Source organism: Coturnix japonica, chromosome 5, assembly GCF_054131305.1.
Source record: "Coturnix japonica strain WE chromosome 5, WE-NBRP24, whole genome shotgun sequence".
Classification (NCBI taxonomy): Eukaryota; Metazoa; Chordata; class Aves; order Galliformes; family Phasianidae; genus Coturnix; species Coturnix japonica.
This window is the reverse complement of record NC_140667.1, coordinates 29,962,509-29,978,090: the sequence shown is the minus strand read 5'-3', so window position 1 is coordinate 29,978,090 and position 15,582 is coordinate 29,962,509. Positions and strand designations below refer to the sequence as shown.

The 15,582-nt window shown below is 40.4% G+C and overlaps 2 protein-coding genes across 6 annotated transcripts in view; one reads left to right on the top strand and one right to left on the bottom strand.

The window, feature by feature from the left end:
* Positions 1-1,419, bottom strand: part of RASGRP1 (RAS guanyl releasing protein 1) — a 32,174-nt gene extending 30,755 nt beyond the window's left edge. For all 5 annotated transcript variants that reach the window (XR_014947162.1, XM_015864822.3, XM_085550370.1 and 2 more), the window contains exon 1: positions 1,287-1,419. Coding sequence is in view for 4 of the 5 variants with exons in the window: in XM_015864822.3 (XP_015720308.2) it covers positions 1,287-1,318 (32 nt within the window). In the remaining variant the exon portion in view is untranslated. The remainder of the gene's footprint in view (positions 1-1,286) is intronic.
* Positions 1,317-7,467, top strand: LOC107314954 (uncharacterized). The gene is made up of 3 exons (XM_085550374.1): positions 1,317-1,543; positions 2,206-2,449; positions 4,394-7,467. Exons 1-2 carry the CDS (start codon positions 1,317-1,319, stop codon positions 2,327-2,329), a joined length of 351 nt encoding a protein of 116 aa, XP_085406500.1. The 3' UTR covers positions 2,330-2,449; positions 4,394-7,467.
* The last annotated feature ends 8,115 nt before the right edge of the window (positions 7,468-15,582 follow it).

The window sequence follows — 15,582 nt, the reverse complement described above, 5'->3', positions numbered from 1 at the left end:
TTTGCATGCAAGCTCATCATTCTGTACAAAATATTAAAGTAGTACAGCATTCTGATACATGTTCGTGTGCAAATAACAGGAACTGATTCAAAATCTTGACTTGAGAGCATGACCATGCCATTCACAAAATGGCAACAGCCACTTGTTTCAGTGAAAGCTTTGGGCTTATTTCAGAGTCAGTGTGCAGACCACCATATTCCATGTTCCTAAGTAAGTTACTGCAGCTTCTTCCTGTTGCTGTCTTAAGCCTTCATACAACTTTCCTTAGACAGAACACTACTGAAAACTTTATTAATAAACAGACAGCCTCAAGAAGAAAAGGCACAGAAATGTATCCAGTGTGCATAAGACAGACAGGCAGAGATGGTGCGGATATCCCATGCTCCTGGTTCAATTTAGAAATAAAGAAACCTAACAAAGACAGATCAGACCCTACCTCATCTCAGTGAGTTTCAGGCCTTAGCTTAAAATTTCTGACTCATTTCCACACTGGAAAAGCCATGAAACTACAGATGAGGTCATTCATGCCCCTCATGGCCAGAAGAACGCAGACCTGACTGCAGAGGCAGTGGCCATCACTTAACTTTCCTACAGTGAATCTAAACACTGGCTATGCAAAGAATGTTCTCCCTTCCCCTTTTCTCTAGATTTCCCCCCTCTCTGTGCGATCTGACTTCCTGTTCTCTGACAAAAAAAGAGCGAGGCCTGCTTAGCTTTCAGGGTTGTCTTTTTGCAAGATTAACCCTCCCTCCTCACTTTATTCCAGCGGCTCTTAGGCACAGGGTGCACTCAGAGTCACAGCAGCAGATAAGTTAGGTCTTGACAACAGTGTCAATACCGAGCAGCACGCAAAAGGAGAACCATCCACATCCTCCAGCAATAAGTTTACAACAATAACACCGTGGCCGACTTGGCAGCGCTCCGCGAGTGACACATCCGAAACCGATGGCACGTCAATTAGCGCGGATCCCCGCACAGCGCCTTTTCAGCTCGGAGAAGGCACTAGAAAAGCACGCCGGACACCCCGGCACGCCGCTGGAGCCGGGACGGGGCCGCCCGCAGCGCTGACACCGAGAAGCGGCTCTTCTTCCGTCGGCGACGCCGCGCAGGTAGCGGGGCCGCCTCTCCGGCTGAGCCGCCCGCTCCGGCCGCTCCTTCGGACGGCTCTCCGCACACGCGCCCGCTCGGGTGGGGAGCCCCGTCCCTCCCGGCCGCTCCGCCGTCTCTCCCGACCCGCGGAGCCCCGCGCCCCTCTCGCCGCCTCGGCCCCCGCGCCGCCGACTCACTGAGTTTCTCTCTTCTTGCCCAAGGTTCCCATGCCGGCGCCGGTTTCGGCTCCGCGCGGCCGCAAGGAGCCGGACTGCGCGGGGCGGTGGGGACAGCGGGGCGGCCCCGCGCATCGCCCCCGTCCCGCCTCAGGAGGAGCCTTAGAGCGGCTCGAGCGGAGCAGCCGCCGCCCGTGCCAAGAGCGGCGGAGATCTTATCGGCAGGAGGAAGTGCTGAGCTATCGCGGTGCTTTTCTCCGAACCGTCGACTTTACCAGGTACCCCGACACGCTCCGCTGCCCGTGGCACCGCGTGCGGCGCGGGCTCCCACCCGGGGCGGCCCACGGGGGCCGGACCTGCAGGTCACGCGTGTCTCGCCGCTCCCCACCCTCGTGGCGCTGCCGCCGACGCGCTGCGGGCGGTGAGGACCCGCACGCGTCCCGCTCCTGCGCTCGCTGATTGGCTGCTCGGCGGCGGCCGGCGGGGCGGGGGGCGGCGGAGGGCTGGGAAAGGCTCAGCTCCCACCTCTCACCGTCCTTCTAGTTTAACTAAGTGCTGTATTTCATAAACACTCACACCTTAACTGCCCAGTTTCAGCCGTCGATTGTCATTTCAGAGAAGAAATGACCCGACAGTAAAGCTGAAAGTAAAACTCAGTAACTTAGGGTGTGACCGAAAGGTGTTGTAGTGAGAAACATGGGTACCTGAGCAGCAGGAAGTCACAGGGCACTCAGGCTTTGTTGTTCTGAGAGCTCTGTTTGCGCACCAAAAGGCCATTGTACCTCATGCTGAGACAGGGGCGGTTCTCATAAATTACTTCTTTAACTTGTAAGATTTCGGTATTCTGAGTAATTCCCTGCCAGCAACCAGGACACACTTCTCTCCAGGTGTCCAAAATGACCAGATTCACCAAGGCCACGGTTTGCTGCCATTTCCTCAGGTTCATGGTTACTCCTGCTGTGGTACCAAAGCTGCGCAGACCTGACTACAAACCTGCAAGTGGAAGGAAAACCCGGCATGCCTCTGGAAATCACCCTGTGATTCATAGGGTGACATTCCTCTGAGTAAGCATCGAGCTCATGTCCAGCTTGAAGATCGTTGTGATTTATGAAATACAAATACGTGATGTACATCCAAGGCCACGAGTCGTGTCATCTGCGATGTTCTCTGCAGCATCTATGTTGGTAAGCCAAGATCCCTGCCACCTTCTGCTTTAGACAGTATATCCCAGCTATCTTTTCTTTAATTGTGGTTCCCTTGAGTTCATGCATATGTGTACATTCAAAGACAAACGAGGCTTTGATGCAAAGTGTACTCTCCAGCTTTTTGATCAGGAGTTAATCCATAAGCAAGTCTTATACAGCCTCATAAAAAATACGTTTGCAACTCACGTACCTGTACAGCATCCCAGTATGTCGATCCATGAATGTAACTTTCTCCAGGTGACGTGTCCTCCTATTGTGAAGTAGATTCATACCTGGTCTGTGTCCAAACCAGACTTGCTCCACTGAAGGGCAAGATAATCCTTTTATTTTTTCCTTCTCAGAGCTGAAGTAGACAACTGCTTTAAATATACCTTATGGTGTCCTGCACGCATTCTTCCAGCAGCTTTCACCTAAATCTGTTTTACTTATATCTCTGTGAAATCTCAGTCCAATTACAAAGGCACTCAAGTGTCCTGCTGGAATGACGAGTGAGGAAGTTCTCTGGTGGTGACAGAGGGCTCTGCAGAGTGGTGGGGTCGGCAGACCGTGTTAAGAAAGCCTGTCAGACAATCCAGTGTGGGAAGCAGCTCCTGAGAAGGAGAAAAGATTGCTAATACAACTGGAATGAAGGACAGCACAGTGAAAATACGAAAAGCCTCTGCTGGATCAACTTACATTGTGCAAATAAGTAGTAATCAAAATAATTGGGTTTAATAAGTTCTCTTCAGTTAGAGCTGCTAACAGTTTGGAAAAAATAATAATTAAGCGGTGATATGCTAAAGATGGGCTATCGTGTGTGATCAGCTTATACAAATAGCATCCCCATTGACAGCATCATTTCAGTGTCCTTCCCCATTATAGCTGAAGTTTGTAGCTGTTAAAATGCTTTTTCTTAGCATGAAACAACCTCTGTTGCAGCTAGTAGAGCACTTCTAGTGTCTTGTTCCAGGCCTGGTCATAATTTTTGCCAGGGTTATCTAGAACGGGACTGTTTTCAGTAGCTTAATCATAGATTTCTATTCTTAGAAAGCTTCAGTGTTAGTGAAGATTTTGGTCTGATAACCCCACTGAGGTTATCAGACAATGGCAATTCCCTCTGCTGTTTTTCTCCTCGTGCAGCTTCACCGTAGGGGACAGAGGTGAAGTGTTGCCCTCCTTTCTAAAGAAACATGACTGACAGCAGAGTCAGTATTCATGAATTTACACTTGTGTCATGATAGGAATATCTTCCTTCTTCAGTGCATGTTCTGGGACAACTCTCTAGATAGCTATAGCTTCTTAAACAAAAGGAGGTGGCAGTAAAATTCATCTTTAGACTGTAGAATGTGACTTGAAACAACTGTAGCATTCAGAGAGTGCATTAAGAGGAGTGTGAACTGATTTTTAAGTCAGATTAAGAAAGGCTGTCCTATTCTTGAGTGCTTTGGGTTGTCAGTGAGGTGCCTGTGAGACTTCAGCTTTTCTGCTAGAACAGAAGGTACAGAGGACATCCAGTAGCAGCTGCCTCCTTATGTTTAGAACCACAGGTTTGAATACATTATATGTTAAACAAGTTACATAGTTAGTAGCTATGCAAATAATAGGTCTAACTATCCAATCTATCTCTACACTGATGTATCTGCTGTAAAGTCTGCTTCTGTTAAACACTTCAGTGGTCAGTAGTCAAAGCTGAGCCCATTGAGGACTTCTCTCACAGAAAGTCAGTACAAATGAACTGACTCTTCTTTGCCTTGAACATATATATGTCATCTTACTTTTAGAACTGAGGATGTAAGACAAACTAGAATACAACTGTTTCTCATTTATTGGTATGCCTTTAAGCACAATAAGTGGGGAGGGATATGTCAGTGAAAAAATGTGCAAATTTATATAAAGCAGTGCTATACACTCATCCTGTGCTTAGTGGTGTCTATTTTGTTGCAGGTATTTGCCAGTCATGAATTCCCCACCACCTTCGGTGAACAATTAGGCTGATGACTACAGTGCTGTGAGTCATTTCGTCAGTTTGAGTGCTAAAGGTCTGTGGGATGGATTGAATGATTCCAGTCCTACTGATGATCCATGTGGGTGTGAACATGCCACATGATGGAACGTCTGTGGTTTTGAGTCTTGGAAATTACAGACAAGGCATAGTTTGTAGGTAAAATCAATATCTTCTGGCAGACCAGCTGGTAGTCAGAAAAATACATGACTTGAAGAGGGTTTCTGCAGAGAACCAGAGACGCAAAAAAAAAGAATAGGTTTGGAAGAGACCTCGGGTAGCATGTAGTCCAGCCTCCTGCTCAAAGCATGGCCAGCTGTGGGAGCATATCTGGCTGCTCAGAGCTTTATCCAGGTTACTCTTAAAAGCCTTGAAGTCCCTTGGAGAACTGTGTAATCCAAAATTAGGAGACTGATTTGTCTCACTGTGTGTATGGATGTTGATACTGCTGCTAAATATAAAGCAAGATGCAATTCCCTTCACAAGCACCCCTGCTTCATTCAGATCACAGTATGGATGTATATGTAGTAGGGAGGGGCTCATAAGGAGGCACATAGAAAGATGTTTATAACAGCTTTGATTCCAGAAGTTAGATGGCATGTAATCATTAAGTAAGGTGGACTGTAGAAGTGAAGATTTAGTCTGGTGGATAAGTCTGAATTATCATTATTTGTTTGTGCAGATAATTTTCAAACTACTGATGGGCAAGTCTTGTACTTTCAACTGTAACTAAAAGATAACTGAAGGGTTGGAACTGTTAGGTATTTCTGGTTTTCATCTAGAAGATGAAGGGTGGAGTAAAATGAGTTGTTTCAGTAAGACCAAAGAACGTACATCTTGATAATGTAGAGAAACGTCATCTCTAGTACGCTAGAGATTGCTATTAGCTGGTGGAATTCTTCTGAATTGGATCACACTTGGTTTTGTGTGGCTTTGAGGCTTTGTCCTGAAAGTAAAATCTTGGCCTTTCTATTGGGTAAATATTTTAACTTATGTATTTTCCTACTTAAAAGAATGCTGAAATTCAGCAAGCACTGATCATCTGCCTGCAAGAACAACTAAGCTAACTTGCATCTATGTCCAACCATTTCAGAAGTAGCCAACATCTTTGAGATATTATGATACAGTAACACTCAGTGAAATATAATGATGTTACTAACTGAAATCTGTGTTCTGTGCTGCTAAAACAAAAAGTATGTTAAACTCTGTCATATAAAGCCCACATTTACTGTGAGTCCAGGAGCAATTTTATCCTAACATCTACTCCCTTACAGAAGTCCATAACAAAATTGTTCTCCTTTATGATCTTTCAGAATTGATGTATTTTATTAGTTTTGATTTAGGTCACTAGGATGCTTAGGTGTACATAAATTTATGAGCTGATTTTGATAAGAATTGCATGGAAACAAATCTCCTTCCACACACTCCGCACAAAACCCCAATCATGTTGCAGTGTCTTCTTTTCTTTTTCTTTCTTTCTTTCTTTTTTTTTTCTTCTTAAAATGTGTGTGAAATATGGACAGGTGGGGTTAAAACATCTGACACTCTCGAACAGACCACTCACTGTCCAGAAACGTGAGACTCAAGGCTCAGAAAGGAAAAGTGTAACAATACTACTAAGAATGCCTCTTTTTGTTCACCATCTGCTTAAAAGAACAAAACAGCTGCTTAAACAGGATGTAGATAACATCATCCCCAATGTCCCTTTGTAAACATTTTCCAAGGAGACAGTGATTAGCTACTTCCTTTACAGGATATCTCTTGGTCAGCACCAGGAGGGGGGACACTGTTTATTAGAAATATAGAAGTGAATTGTTTTAACCTTTTAAAAGTACTTTCACAGATAAATTGTTGTGGCTCTGACAGTACCTTTGCAAAAGTGACAGGATGAAAGTCAGGCTCAGAGAAATGTGGGTTTTTTTGGTGTTTTGGGTGTGTGCTTTAATGTAATACTTAAAAATTCTGTTTTTTGAATACCAAGTAAAATTGCAGTGATCCTCTTAACTGGAAAGAAATGTAGATACATGATTTCCAACAGATAGAGCTGCTCTGAAACTTCCAAACAGAATGCACAAAATCTGATTTTACTGTTGCAGAGCTGAAGGCCAGTATTAATGGTTTTGCCCATTCTATTTGCCTTGACAAATGTAAGTGGTAGGGATTGTATGAAGAAGTACGAGTGACAGATGAGGAGAAAGGAGTAATCACAGGGGTTTCACAGAATGTGGGTGTTTTAGGAATGGTGTTTCTCTGCCCTTTGCTGCCTTTCTGATCTTGTAAGCAGGGCAGAAAACATTTCCAAAGGGATTTCACCCTTAAGTGCAAGCTAGTGCTGATGTGAACTGAACACCAATTGAATGCTGAATGTAGGTGGATATAATGCAATGTGTCAATAAGTTCCAGATTCCTTCTCTCCTAAGGGACCACCTTTCCTTTTGTATTGCTTTAGGGGAAATGCTCTTTTCCCTTCCAACCTGGTTTTGCTTACTCCTCCCACTGCTCTTGGCATGCTTAGTATGAGTCAGCTAAGGAAGCAAGAGAGAAAAAGCATCTTCCCCCAAACTCACCCCAGCATACCATGGAGCTCTTGGTGCTGGGGGATCAACAGAACAGGGTTGTAAACAAAGGTAGAGTGGCTACACCAATGCCAGTGGTCGCTGAGGTCTTTCTGTCATCTGTTGTTATTGATGCAAGAATTAATGGAAAGCTGGATATTATTTTAAAAAGATCAAGTACATTTTTAGGTTAAGGAAATTCTACTTTCATTACAGGTGTCTTTGTAAACATTCAGCTTAGAAAACAATGCACAGTTGTCTACATATCCTCAGCACCTTCAGTGCTAAGATTTCTGGCAGTCAGGCTACAAGAATGACAGGTAAAGCATCCAAAACTAGTAGCTCCAAATGGAATTTGTGTGTTTGTTTTTTAAATTCTTTGCTTACAGCTTTTTGTTTTGTTTCAATGATTTGTAAAAAAAAAAAAATAAAAATAAAAAATTAATGCTATCTTTCTTTAATACTTTGGAGTGTTTCTAAAATCCTAAGGTGTGAATCTGAACAATGAAGTCTTATGACAACCTGGAAATAACCTGTTAGTGAAAGATTCTGGTACTGTCTGGACATGGTTACTTGGGTGTGAGTTCTGTTTTCCTATCTACCTGTTCTATTTTATCTACCTGGGAATTTTGAAGGGGTGATTGTCGATGTTTGTTCAGGATGACTAACAGGTTTTAAAAAGGGATTTGTGCTATTTCCTTGTCAAATGCAGGCATGTTTCAAGATTTGAGCTTAAACTTAGTAGTATCACTCTTTAAAAAGTCAGAAAACAAAGAGGAAGTGGGAAAAACATTGTCAATAAATTGCATGACTAATAAGCCAGAGTAACTGAAGTAGCATATTCTAATGCAGATTGCTTTACATCACATTTCAGAGCATGCCAAACATTAGTGTTCTCAGTGCTAGTTGCATCAGCTACAGGATATTACTTAAAAGTATGGACAAAATTTTAATGTCGTTTCCACAGTAGAGGGAAATGACAATAATGAAAGAAAAATATGCATAAATGAAAATCAGTTTCTACCAATACTCAAATCATGATTTTACAAGGTGTAAACTAATTGTATACAGACAGGAAGACCTTTCAAGATATTTTATCTCAGTCTGTTGTTGTGGCAATGAAAAAAACAGTTCAGACTCTACTGAGGATTTATTTTGACCCACCATTGAGAAGCACTCATATGGCTTAGCATTGTCAGGACTACTGAAAGTCAAGCACATGTAGATGTGCTAAGCCATTTCATTTTCATGCAGATTTTCTAAACTGTGCTATGCTAATCATTGTGGTGATGATGCTGAAATTAACATATGCAATTTGATTATATTTAATATGCTTAAATAAGTTGCTCCACAGGTGCTGTGTAAATCACAGAACATGTTTAAGTATAATGCACAAAACTGAGAAGGACACTTTTTCTTTTTGCGTGCCTGAATTTACATATATGTAGTTCAAGTTAACATACAGCCACATTTTCAAGCACTGCATACATGTATCCCTCAACACTTCCTGTACCACCTACCTGGTCCTCCTGTTCCCTGCAATTCAATTTCAGTGTTTCTCAGAATATCGGGGATATGAGGCAATTCAGGAGGTCACCCATCTATCCAGCAAGTTTACCTCAGTCACATGGCTTCTATATTTCAATTTTCCTCCTATTTATGTATAGACTACAAGATGGTGGTTTCTGTTTGTTTTTAATTTTGTTTTTAATTACGTTTTATGAGTTTTGAAACAGATTTATTTTCTGATTTCTTTTCATTTTTCTAAATTTATTTTTATTTTATGTTTATTTTTGGCTCTCACAAATATATATATACATGTATATATACATTTAGCAAGACAATTATTCAAAAAGAAATGTTTAGCAAGACAATTACTTTGATGTGATTATGTTTTGAAGAACAATGAAATCTCACACAATAAAAAACCCTTGTGCTATCTTTTGACTGATTAAATAGCATGCTTCAGTCTAATCCATTCAATGTTTTGATACTTTAAATATTGTGTAAGGTGATATTTTTAATTTTTCAAAATTATTATTAGCTGTTTTTATCACACCTGTTTAATGAGATGATAATTCCTCAAAGTTTAAATGTTAATTGTACTAATGGACATCTCAGTCCACAGAGTATTTTGTATTCCAAACTCTTTTGATTCAATTTAAATTCTTAATATCCTGACATAGCTTCTTCCTCACCGTGGTGGCATCTCTATTCCTTGACAAGCTTGCAAGTACTCAGCAATGCTATTCCATCTCAGCCTCATCAACATCTATCAGCTGTTTGGTTCTCTGGGTTTGCTTCTGAAAATCTTGATACAAGGAGTACTTAGTACTAAACATAACAGAAGTGGAACTCAGTTTCTTCCTCTCACAAGAAAGTGTTTTGATAGTTGGCCATGTTCATGTTTGAAGTCCCTGTGGTTCTTTAATTATTGAAAAGGAGAGAGCGCACACTCTTCCCTTTTAAATATCCTATAGCATGCCATTTAAGACATTTTTCCACTGAGATGTAGGAGTTAAGGTTTGAATTTCCATAATCAGTGGAAGGAATTGAACTGAGGCATCTTGCATCCTAGGAGAGTGCTCTAGCATCTAAGACACTGCATTTAAATACCTTATGAATGCATTACAAATGGTATTGCCTTCCTTGTCCTTTGAAAGTTAAGTCTCAAGAACCTGGCCATAACCTAAAGGAATAGAACCACTTTCTTTCAACAAAGCACTTCATGTGTTATAATTTAAGACAGAATCTCTCACTAGGATTTATTTATCTACAGTAACCTGCCCCCAGGTCAGAATGCAGCCTGTTGTAAGTCCACGTGATTTAAAATTCTTGGTTCTGGTTCTATGGCCAAACACCTTAACTTGCAATTTATTGCTTATTACATCTAGTTAATGCTATGTTTTTGTGGATGTAATCTGTGAGACACTCAAGGTCACAAAAGAAATTCAGCAAAATACTGAATTTAAATGTTAAAAAAAAAAAAATTAAAAAAAAAAATCAGCCTTCCTCTATCACATATTTCATCAGAATCCAATAAACAAGTCATAAGCATGCTCCCACTGTTCCTTGATTACAGTACTTTCTTGCACTGCAGTTGTATTATTATTGTTTGAAAGTACCACCCTGTTTAAATGTATAATTGCAGTGATTGTGCAATCATCGTTATCTCTATTCATTACTATAGCAACTGAAATAAAAACATTCTTCAGCCCTTCCCATATAAAAAGTTCTTCACTTTCTCTCCTTTAATTTTATGCATATGCTGAGTGAATGTGTATGACACAATGGAAATTGTGTGCTTTGAAGGCTGCTCAAGTTAGTGAGGGTGGAAAGTTAAATTTCACTTAAGTACTTGTGTTAAGAAAAGGGAAGAAAACCTGATCTGCTCAGTAGGACTCAGATTAAGTAAGCGTACTATTTCTCCAGCTTCCTTCACATATTCTTGGCAGAGCACTTCACCAGCTAGGAAGAGGAGCAAAGCAAGTAGGCAGCAAGATAAGTTCCAGTATGAGACAGATGCTCAAGCTGTATATTCCAACATTAGAACCTGATTATTTGCCCTCCCTGAGCTTTAATGAGGCCTTGCACTGATATTTTTGTAATTACAACTCCCGAACTTTGCCTAAGTGTAACAATTGACATCATTAACATGAATAATCTGAGCCACAAACAATGCTTCACCCCACATTTAATCTCCCTTTTTTCTTCCTTTCTTTAAATATAACATCTGGAAATGACAGGTAGTGCTTGTTTGTCTTTTTAATTAACATATTTCTGAACACAGAGGAAAATGAGAAAACCTAATTGAAGGGATCTATGTTGTTCTGTTAACATCAAAACTAAAATAGCATGATTTCTACCACACAAAGAAAAAAAATAAAATAAAAAAAAATCAAGAATCTGATGATTTTTGTGAACTGGCTACAGTCTGGCATGCATAATTGTTCCAGTATTTGCACAGGGTCTGTAGGAATTACATGATCTTTGAGACTTCTACTTTGTGTCAAACCTTGTTACAATTTGCCAACAGGTTCAAATGCTACTTAGACCCAAACGCCCATAGCACCCATACACAACCACTGTGATTGCACAAGTTTCATTTCCTTAGGAAACCAGACTGAAAACAGAAAAAAAAAATAGGGAACTCAAAATTGTCTTCCAGTACAATATACTACATACATTCTAGTAAGTGAATAGATTGAGTTCCTCATTTTCCATTAAGTTCTACAGACAAAAAGCAGTATGGATTTAAATGCAGTTAATGTGGATTCCATTGTTTGCCATCAGTTGTGTAATTATGGTTAAATTCTTTCCCATTTCCCCTTTTGCCTGCCTAGACAAAGTTTGGTCAGGCAGGAGCAAGTGCTTTCTTCTTGTCTTTGGAGAGCTTAGCATGCTGCTGCCCACGAAAGAATCTGGAGATGAATAGTAACACATGGGCTTTATTTTTTCTTAGTAATAATCATACAAATAACCAGAACAGAAACAATATCTGAGGTTTTTAGTAACCAGGACATCAAAAAAGAGAGGTGTACGTAGCTGACTTTTTGAAATCAGCCTACAGATTAAAGGAAATTTATTATGGATTTTGTTGACGGTTCTTGATGTGGGTTTTTTTTTTTTTTTCCCTGGATCATTTAAAATCAGATAAATAAATAATTAAGCTATAGGAAGTAAAAAAATAAATCATTATGGAGAATGAATCCAATTAATAGTTTCTTCTACCCTGAAAATAGAGTTGGGTAGAATAGGATAGGATTCTTAAGCAGACATTTCCTTGGCTTCTTAGAAAAGCACAGGAATCATATGAGTTACTAATGGTCCTGCTTATTATTTCTCCCGGTTCTGAACTGAGAATCAATGCTACATCAAGAAATTCTGGCTTTGACGTTAGTGATGATACAAGTGCTGATAACTGTAGTAGAGGTTTTGAAGTGAGCTAAAATGAGTTACAAATGCCTGGCTTGCTCTGCACCTTACTGTAAACAGCCTGAGGGATGGGTTCTGTGATAAGAAAGTAAGCCTACACCACACCCTAGATTCGGTTACATGAGACAGTGTGACACATTTTCATCCACGCTGCCTCTCTGATGCTGTTTACCTTTACTTTCCCTTTAGTTCAAACTAAAATAATGAGTTTGTGCTGTGGGTTTAGCAGCTCTAAAATAAGGTTCTTAAATTGATTTTAAAACATTCTTGCCTTAACTGTAACTGAGACAGTTTCCTTGTCTGTGAAGATTATTCTCTGAACTAATGCAGCAATGATACCCCAAATCCTGTGCGAACTTTGAGAAACAGTCAGTGAAACCTGGTCTTAGTTCACACTATATGTCTACCATTCTCAGTTATTATTTAATCAGTAACAAGATTTCTACTGGTAAAGCCACCTTCTTCCTCCAATACTTTTAGATGTCCTTGTGAGAAGGGAAAGTCATTACGTGCCTTCTTCACTTCAGTCTTCATTACTAAAACTGTTCCTTGAGAATCCCAGATCCTGGGAATGTAATACCTCCCCTTGGCCAAGGAGGATCTGATCAGAGATAATCTAGGCAAATTCAGTGCACATAAATCCATGGGCCTCACTGGGAGGCACCTATGAGTGCTGAGGTAGCTGACAGAAATGATTACCTAGCAGTTCTCTATCATCTTGGAAAGGCTGTGGGAATGGGCAAGATGCCTGAGTATTGGAGGAAAGGCAGTGTCTGTCCAGTCTTCAGAAAGAGCAAGGAGAAACTGGGAAGCTACTGACCAGTCAGCCTCACCTCTGTCCCTTGGAAGATGATGGAGCAGTTTATTCTGGATGTCATCTTCAAGCAAGTAGAGCAGAAGTTTATCAGGAACAGGGAACGTGGGTTCACCATGGAAAAATTGTGCTTTACCAGTCTGGTAACCTTCTATGATGTCACAATTGGCTGGGTCTCTGAGGGTACAGCAGTGGATGTTTGCTACCTTGACTTCAGCAAGGCTTTTAACCCTGCCTATAAGTGGTTTTTATCTTTATTTCAAGCTTCTGTTGGCTTTTTCTGAGGATCAGTGCAAAAGCAATACTCCTTATGTCCACATGGATGCTAATATATACTTCGTATCTTCACCTTAGAACTACAGCCTTCTTTATGCACGACACATAGTGTTTTTCTCTGCATTATTTTCTTTCAGAGAGTAGCAAGTGGTGCAGTGAGATCAAAGGTGTATTTTTTACACTGATGTTTAATTTTATCTTGTGTCCTGAAAGAAATGTGCTTAAGGAAGATGAGAACGGCAAAATAACCCCTTTATTTAAGTTCTATAAGAATTTATTTAAGTCCTCACATCAGTCACTAGGTAAATGTGTATTAGACAGCCTTTACCTAAATAAGAGCATGTTATTTCTGCAAGACCCCTACCATTCAGTGCACATGGTAATCAATACTCACTCATCAGGAAGAGTACTATAATGTGTGGAAGTTAACTGGGAGGAAGATTACAAGTAGCACTGAAAGAGCTTTGTTACTAGAGAATGTCTGGTGGAACTCTTCAGGGGTAAGTCTTTAAATTCTGTTCAATAATTTCACTAAAAAGCTTCATCTGGAGATAGAAATGTATGACAATTGAATTTCTCAATAGCAAAACATGCACTTGTCATTAATAGAGAAGAAGAATGCAAAATTCAGGAAGAACTGTATGGCTGTAAGGACTATAATAAAGGATATAAGGGAAAAAAACTGAATAGTATGATGTGCAAATACTAGTCCCGGGAGTTTCTGTCATTAGCACACTGACTGCAAACAGCTGTAGTGGGGACAGCTGCAGTGAGTGATTGATCACAGTAAGTTACAGGTACTGCCCCAGAAGAGACAGGTGTACTAGATGAGATTGGTTGCCATAGTGCTGGAAATCAGTTGTAGTTTTTGATTTCACATCTATGATAGTTCTTTCCATCTGAAAATATTAGCACAAGAACAGATTTCATCCATCCTTGTGTAAATTCAGGCTGAACACTAGAAGTTTTCTGGCAAAGTGGTCAGTGAAATCCAGAGATGGTGGGGTTATGACTTCTCATGTTCTGGGCAAGCAACCTAACGAGCTTAAAGCAAACTTTGAGCTTTTGCAGAAAAGATGATGTGGTTGATTGCAATTGCAGAAAAATAGATTTAATGATTTATGACATAAGTTAAGTATGAATATAATATGGCTCTATGAACAGTGAGCTGTTTTCTACAGCATGTTGCTCTCTGCATTATATACAGCCTACTGCAGTCTATACTGAGTACAGAATACTTTACTTCCTTTTTACAGCTTCTGTTGCTGTTATTTAATTCATTTTAGAAAAGATTGAATGAAAGACTGTGTATGTTGTATATATGCAGTATCAAAGTACTGAGAGTAAGACTCAAACAGTTAAATTAGGTACTGCGGGGTAACTACAGACTATTCTTCACAGTATTTAGAAATTTGTATTTGAATAATACTTGCCAACAAACTCAGCTGAGAAAAATCAGCTCTGCTGCATTTCAGGCCACAGGTGCCTTTTTGTATGTGTCCTGAGTGATAGACTGAAGAACTGTATGGAAGAAGCAGTCTAAAATAACATTCTCCATTATGTTCTCCATCTTTAAGTTAAGCTTAGACCCTGTTTATTTTCACCTGAGGCGTTCCTGGCAGGTAGAGGTGCTTATCCAGCAGTATTTCAGCTGAAGGTGACTGCTGAAATGTTGAAAGAAACCGAAATGATGCTGACATGCAACTTATACAAAATACATAACTGTACAACACAGTTGAATTAATACAATACTTCAGGTGTTCTGCCAGGCACTATTCTTATCCCCTGAGTCTGGGTTTAGAGAAGAACTCCCACAGACTCTAATTCCATCACACAGGATTTCAATGGTAATACCAAGCTAAGGTATTTTTTTCTTGTCTTTGCCTGGCCTTTGGCCACTCCAGCAGCTCACACCTTCCCTGTACCTCTACAGCTGGTTGGGAGGGGCACGCTGTGCACTAAGTCAGTCAACAGATCTGATATATTTGTGCATGTTTTCTTTCTTTCTAACTTAAGTCAGTTCAATCATCAAGTTCACAGAATGACTCACTAACTATTGCTTGGCTTTCACCTGGAAGAGGCATGTGCCCTACCACCTGTGCAGGAATAAACAACCTGAAAAGCACCTGAAAAGTGGCTGCTGTGCCACAAAACAAAGACTCGTGGGTACACTTCTTTGGGATGTGGAATCTGTGAACGTTGCTTAGCAAAAAGAGTTCAACTGTGAATAGATATTTGGTAAATAGGCTGTAGTTGTTATGGAATTATCAAATGCAAGCAAATCCACACCCTTGGTGAATTTAACAAGGGAAGATGGTTTATTTATCTACTGGTACTGTTCAGAGTTTGATGCTATTGTTTCATCTTTTCCATCTAGAGAAGGTAAGAAAATAATTTAGTGCTTTTTCTCTTAATTTTACTACCAGGAATGTTTTCATTAAGTTAGCTGATATAAACAGAAATATCCAGCTGATAGCAAGTAGTGGCTTGGAAAAATTCTGCTCTAATTGTTGATACCTGCTAGTTTTAAACAGGAAAGAGCTGAAAGTTG

Coding starts and splice junctions, on each gene's coding strand:
- LOC107314954 (XM_085550374.1), top strand. CDS start 1,317: ATGCCGGCGCCGGTTTCGGCTCCGCGCGGCCGCAAGGAGCCGGACTGC. Junction 1,544..2,205: donor CGAACCGTCGACTTTACCAG/GTACCCCGACAC, acceptor CCATTTCCTCAG/GTTCATGGTTACTCCTGCTG.